This window comes from Ruditapes philippinarum, unplaced genomic scaffold, assembly GCF_026571515.1.
Source record: "Ruditapes philippinarum isolate M1 unplaced genomic scaffold, ASM2657151v2 ctg1687_1_1_1_1, whole genome shotgun sequence".
Classification (NCBI taxonomy): Eukaryota; Metazoa; Mollusca; class Bivalvia; order Venerida; family Veneridae; genus Ruditapes; species Ruditapes philippinarum.
The window spans coordinates 111,207-117,952 of NW_026862195.1; the positions used below are offsets into that span (position 1 = coordinate 111,207).

At 30.9% G+C, this 6,746-nt stretch overlaps 1 protein-coding gene across 1 annotated transcript in view; it reads right to left on the reverse strand.

Annotated features, from left to right (window-relative positions):
- LOC132718233 (venom factor-like) overlaps window positions 1-2,158 on the reverse strand; it is a 109,051-nt gene extending 106,893 nt beyond the window's left edge. Inside the window, exons 1-2 of the mRNA XM_060701881.1 lie at window positions 1,862-2,158; window positions 1,158-1,254 (exon numbers count right to left, since the gene is read on the reverse strand). Of these exons, the coding sequence (XP_060557864.1) occupies window positions 1,158-1,254; window positions 1,862-1,911 (147 nt within the window). The 5' untranslated portion in view covers window positions 1,912-2,158. The remainder of the gene's footprint in view (window positions 1-1,157; window positions 1,255-1,861) is intronic.
- Between the last annotated feature and the right edge of the window lie 4,588 nt (window positions 2,159-6,746).

The following is a 6,746-nucleotide window of genomic DNA, read 5'->3' on the forward strand; positions in this document are numbered from 1 at the left end:
TTTTCTTCAGGTACGTGGGTTTGTATGTTATTTTGAAAAAAATATGCCCAATTCTTACGACAATGTCACACTCGGTTAAAGGTTCCAGCTTTCTAGCTTCTGATTTGACTGGTCATGTACATATTGTGACAATTCTGGTCGGATGTTCTACTCATTTATTCACATCTTTAAGTTTTGAAGTTCACCAACAAGACAAGATATGTTTCTGTCAATATTGTGTAAATGTTTCAGTTTGCATGTTCCAAATAAAGTTTCAATACACAAACATATTTTGTTCAAGCACATTTCAGTAGCAAACTTGGACTTTGGTTGCAAACTTATGCGTCGTACACTACCAGATTATAACTTCAATAACTTCGTCAAATCAGAAGCTAGGAAGGTGAAACCCAAAAACGAGTGTGTCATAAACATTGCCTTAAGGAATGGGCATATTATTATTTTTTCAAAATAACATACAAACCCACTTACCTCAAGAAAAAAAGGTGCGAGTGTTGTAAATATTCACGACTCAGTATCTATTTTGTCAAGTTTGCAACCAATTTTCTCGCTTGAACCAAGTGTGCAACCACTTCACGACCTGTCCCTTGCAGTGTGTCGTTTTAATTGATTCAAGTTGGTCAGACATATATCTAAATCATAATATTATCGAAATAGACCTTATTTTTTGGCAGACTTCATAAAAATACATTGTTTATTACACAAAAATAACATTCTCACTTCACATCAAAGGTCATGTGGTAAAATTATTTTTTACTCATATTAGCTCTGAAGATTGTGATAACTCAGCGAGGTGTTCCGAATATGAAAAAAAAGTAAATTTAGTCATTTTTGCATAACATTTACCTGGTTTATAAAAAAATCCACATTATATACACTTTAAGTATATATTGTTTTAGTTTCGCGTCTTTGGAGATATATTTTACATTTGAGGTGTGCTGCTTAAATTCTGTAACAGGCCGCATATTTCCTAGATTAAACAAACGTGTTAAAACAAATCATAATAAACCAAATTAAAAGTAATGTGGCATGGATCTTACCTTTTTAATTATGATAGTGTCATTTTATGAAAGAAAAGATACTATAGAGTTTTCTACTTGTTTATATAATACTATAGATGTATAAACACGTTAACGTAGAAACATTAATTTATATCTTACACTTATCTTTGCGTTTTTGAGACCAAATACGCTCGCAACAACTGTCTCCTCGTGATCAAAACGGATTACATTAGGCGCCAATACAAAATAATAACCACTGAAAATATACGTGTACATAAATATGATAACCTCAGTAAATCACTTCATGATCTCATTACGTCATATTCTTTAAAGAGAGTTAATTATTTTTCATTTCTTTTACTACGTTGAATATGTATCAAATTTTGAAGTTGCAACAACTGTTGTCTCGAAAGAGTTATAACAGAGAATGCCTCTGTCATCTAACACACATGAATATTTTATGTAAACAGAATACAATGTTCTGGAACAAAATATTATGCCGCTATTAGCTAGAGGTTTTGCGTTTAGCAATTATTACATACATGCGCCATTTGCTTTAAATGACATATACACACATAGAAGTATTCCTTTTCAAAATTATTTTGTAACTTGCAGGCAGCAGATATTCAGCTTTATACACTTTAAGTCATTGTATATGTAAGGCGTGCGCTTCCGTGCATATTGCTTTGGTTTTTGTCTTTTCAAATTGCCAAAGCATTTAAAAATTTGTTATGCTTATCGGCAGCTTTAAAACCTTATAAAATCGATTATTTTACAAAATAAATGTTCTTATATGATATAATTTATAATTAAAAACGATATTCATGAAACGATTTATTCACATTAAATAATTATAGTCTTACCATCTCACTTCGGAAATAAAAATCCCAACAAGATAAAATATCACAAGCATCTTTCTTCTTCTAAAACCAACTTACAAATGACTTATTTCAGAACACAATCTACTTGACCGACATAAGTGCTGTGTACAATTATGTCAGCGAAACAAGGTTAATGAATAAACCACTTCAATTAAATTGTGTTCCTTGTAATAAACATGAAAGTATAAACATCAATTAAAAGAATGTTATAAAATTAAAAATTTTATCCGCGGCTTTAAACTTTCCAGTAAGGTCAATGAACAGGCTCAATCAAAACGAGCCTGCGACATTTTCAATTTTGTCGTCTTGGTCTTTCTTTAGGGATTTCGTTTTCCTCTATTTTAAATATATTTTGCGTTAAAAGCAAGCATCGATACTTATTGCCTTGTATACTATACTAACTGTGTAAATGTTAACAAATAAAACAAGTGTTCTCTCTGTGTCCCAAAATGTTTAAAGCACACAATATATAATAATTACAATAAGTAAATTAATGCAAGAATCTATTCTTATACTTCAGATTTAGATTTATGTGTTATTAAGTTGTCCATTCTTCTTTGGATTGAAGACACTCTAAAATTCAAGTTTTTGAGTGAGAGTTTCACCAAACCTAAGTATATAGACACTAATTTGTAAAACCATTTATCAAATTAAGCCTGTTACACGCTTAGGTTGGGGTGAATTTAACCAAATGCTTATACAACTCGCCTGCGTTTCATATAAATTCCTAAGTGTATCCTTAATCCTAGGACATAATACCACTAGACCATTTTCTTTGAAACGCAAAATCATTTAAAGTCTGGCCTTTAAACTGATTTCAGACTTAATGACATTTTATCAAACACATCCCTGGATAAAACGTTTAACTCAAAAGTTAACTTAACCATTGAGTTAACTCAGTAGTTCAATTGTATAAAGCTCTACTAGATAAATAAAATTCGTTAACAGTAATATTATTCGATGGTCGATTCTCGTTAGAACTATAACATAGAATGTATCTGTTAATTAACACACATGACTATGGTACGAAAACGGATAAAATTGTTCTGGAAAAAATATAATGCCGCTATTTTATGTAAGGGTTTGGGCGCTTGGACGGTAACTTGCTAACCCTAACCCAGTAACGTTCGTGAACATCCTCAATCAAACAGAGCCTGCAACATTTTCAACTTTGTTGTTTTAGACGTTCTTTAGGGATTGTATTTCCCCTATTTTAACCGTTTCGTGCATATGTCATATGCTTTAAGTTATAATATCTTTTATTTCAGATCATACACTATACATAATATGCATACGTTCAGTATATATACTGTAGAAATAGGTTGGAAAAAAATATAACAAACCTAATAAAGTTCTTCTCCAAAGGCTCCGTTTTCTTTTAAGTACATATACTTCCTAGACATATTTCTTCTATACAAGTATTTTGAAAGTATTCTTTTACAACCCTAACCCTAACTCTAACCCTAGGTTGGTTGTCAAGAGGGGTATATACACTCCTCTTGTCCGTAGGGGAAAGGTAAAGCAATAAAGATGCCTTTCTCATGTGTTTAACTGAGTGGGTCAAATTGCGATTCCACGATTCCATAGAATATATATATCCATCCTAGGTGCCATTATTTACAGATTTCTAAAGGGACTAAATGGTCTTGGACTCTCAATACTTGTGGAGTGTAATATTGTAAAGATTATAACAATATTCTAGCTATTCTTTTAGGAATAGATTTTATTTGTTACACGTTTAATCATTGATATGACTAAAGATCAAGCGAGTAAGGTTGGATCGGGGAGTTTCATGTCTAGTATCAACATAGCATTTTAGATGTATTAGGTAAAAAAGAAGTAGCACAATAACCAGTGTGAAATATTACTAAAAGAATTGCCTTTTCTTAAAAGATCTCTCCATTTATTTGATGTTATGTGTCTGCAGGTTTGAGGCTTGGCCCAACATTTTCTTAAGCAATTAGGTGGTAACATTAGATATTTCTGACATTTACCAGGGGAGTGTTGTCATTTAAAGTTGAAGACAGGATATTCAATTCTCAACAGGGATTTTGTAATACAGAATTTATCCCTCAAATGGTGCTTTTAAATACTACAGAGCATAGAGCAGGTGAGAATTGATTCTAGAAAATACTTTTTGAGCATTTTAAGGTGCCCCAATTTAAGTATTCTTATAATTAAGTTTGATTGGTCATATTGAACGTGTATTTATTGCATCTTTATAGTTTTTGCGTGTTATGTGATGGCTTTTAAAGTTGGGGATTATTGTATTTTCAAGAACCTCAAATCTTGACGGAAGGATTAAAGATAAACTACCCGCCAGCAGTCGGAAGTTTTTAAAGTAGTTAATTGAAACAAAATAACAAAAGAATGAAGATTTCTGGAAAATATGTAGTTTGCTAACTACAGCATTTTCTACATAGAAAATCTTTTAATTATGGATTGGCGTGGGATTTTCCTTATCTATTATTAGTGTTGATAACGTCATTTGTATTTGCCTGGGTTAACTGTTTTGGTTCATTGAATTTTTGTATTCTTACGCCGTCTATAAATATTCAACATTGCGCGTAAACTGCACAGTTTTTGTCAGACACGTTTATTTAAAAGCAGGCTTCGACATTAGCGGTGGTCCTTGGTCCGAGACCACCTGATTTTGGCAAGGACCACCTAATTTTAAAAGCCACTGGTCCGTCGGACCACTTGAATTTTGATGGTTGTGCAATGCTCATTTGGGAGAATGGCGATTTGTGTCAAAAACATGTTATATACATTTTGTTAAAATCATTTGTTCGAGGTACATGTATATAGTTCATTAATCTCTGAATAGTTAAAGACGTCCTTAAGTCATCAAAAACTTTCATTTTAAGTCGCTAAAATTTTGTTTTTGCAAGTTAATTAAAAGAGTTAAGAATTTGTGATAATAATTTAGGTACAAAATTCATTCAAATGGTGTTAGTAATTATGCATCGTCGGTAATTATCATACTAGTAATGTATAGGTTATCGGATAAAATTAAATTTCAGATACTTGAATAATGGCAGCAAACGAAAGGAACTTGAAAAATACATCTAATAATTTGTTGCTACTTATCTTAATGTTAACTGTTTAACGATAATAGATCTATTTCTTCCAGAGATAAAATTACTTTTAAAGTTTAAAATTACTCAATGTCAAAAATAAATGTAAACAAGGTAATAAAAATCTGTATTCATAATGAACGAGTGAGAAAAATAAGCTTAACTATAGTTATATTGTCATTATTTTTTATCCTTTAAAAACAAGAATAAGATATGTTATTTATCAGTTTTCTTTAAAACAGTTATCTATAGAAGATACATGTAATTATGATAATAAGACGTACCATGTATCAGGAATGAATATTTGAATAACAGACACAAATGGTTTCACTATTCCCTAACTTGAGTTGAGGGAGAAATCACTTCAATGTAAGAATTAACAGAAATAAGAGCCCTGTTTTGTATTTTTGAATGAGATAAAAATAAAAGCCAAATAACATTACAATAGAATACCTTGCCCTCTTTAATTTCTGATTAGATAAAAATATATATGTCTGAAGATACCTGTTTTCTTTAAAGGTCAATAATACATCTTTGTCATCAATTTTAAGCATATATTTTTCTAAATTTGCAGTAAAATGTTACAATAATAATAACAACTGACCACCTTACTTCTTGAAGGACCACATAAAGTTCAAATCTAGTGGTCCGGCTTACCACTTGCTGAAAAAGTTAGTGTCGAGGCCTGCTTGACAAGTCATTCCTTTAGTTGTTCTTCAATTTCGCAACTCCCTCCCACCCATTTTTATTATTGCTTATTATGTTAAATGTTGGAATGTGAATGTTTTATTTGTGCTTTGATGTAATTTTTGATGTTATGTTCTGTTAAGTATTATGATGTTTAAAGTGTTATTTAATTATGATGCTTAATTGTTATGTGCGGAATTGTTTAATTCATTTATGCTTTACTCATTAATATCACTTTATTTATATTGTATACTTTGTTAGCATTCTTAGTCATATTATCATTTCTGATTGTTTTATTTCTGACGTGTCTGATTCCCCAGTAAAAGTATTTATATTATCAGACTTCTTTGTTTTTAGTCCTTTCTTTTCTTGACGTAAGTCTGGGTTGATCAGAATGACATAGTTATATTATATTTCGGACCTGATTTGACTGTTTAACACATTTAAGACCGTAGTCATCAAGAACAATGAAATATAGCTAGATTAAGCCTCAAATGGAATCCGGGTCAAGTCGGCCCTAAAACTAACTCGGCCCCAAGTAATCTCGGTCCATATTTATATATTACTGATAATGATTAGTTTTTACTGTTATAACTTTTTATATATGTTCATCATTACTTTCACTGTTTAACGTTTTCAGTTTATAGTTATATGGTAATTTAAAAGTTTTATTGGTGAAAGAATGTGAGATATTTTTGTAGAAAATATCGTTCAAACAGCATCAATTGGGTGTTATAAAAACCAAACAGTGTTGAATATGATTATATTTATTGCCACAAATTTTAAACAGAACACTTCATTTATGTAACAATCATAGAACACATTGACTTGATAAGTCTCATAAACAAAGATAATTTTAAACATTTATATGCTGCCGATTTTTTCAATTTCTATATGTTGGTGATCCTAACTTTGTATAATTATATAGTAATTTACATCTTAAAAAAATGACTTATTGCCTAAACATTCTATATCCTATTATGTTTTTTTATTATTTGACCGAGTTGACCCGTGCCGGAGTGTCAAATGTGTCTGATTAAATTCAATCGGAACGTCCTCGGCTATTATTTATAAAAACTTTATCCGAAGACTGGCGGAAAGGG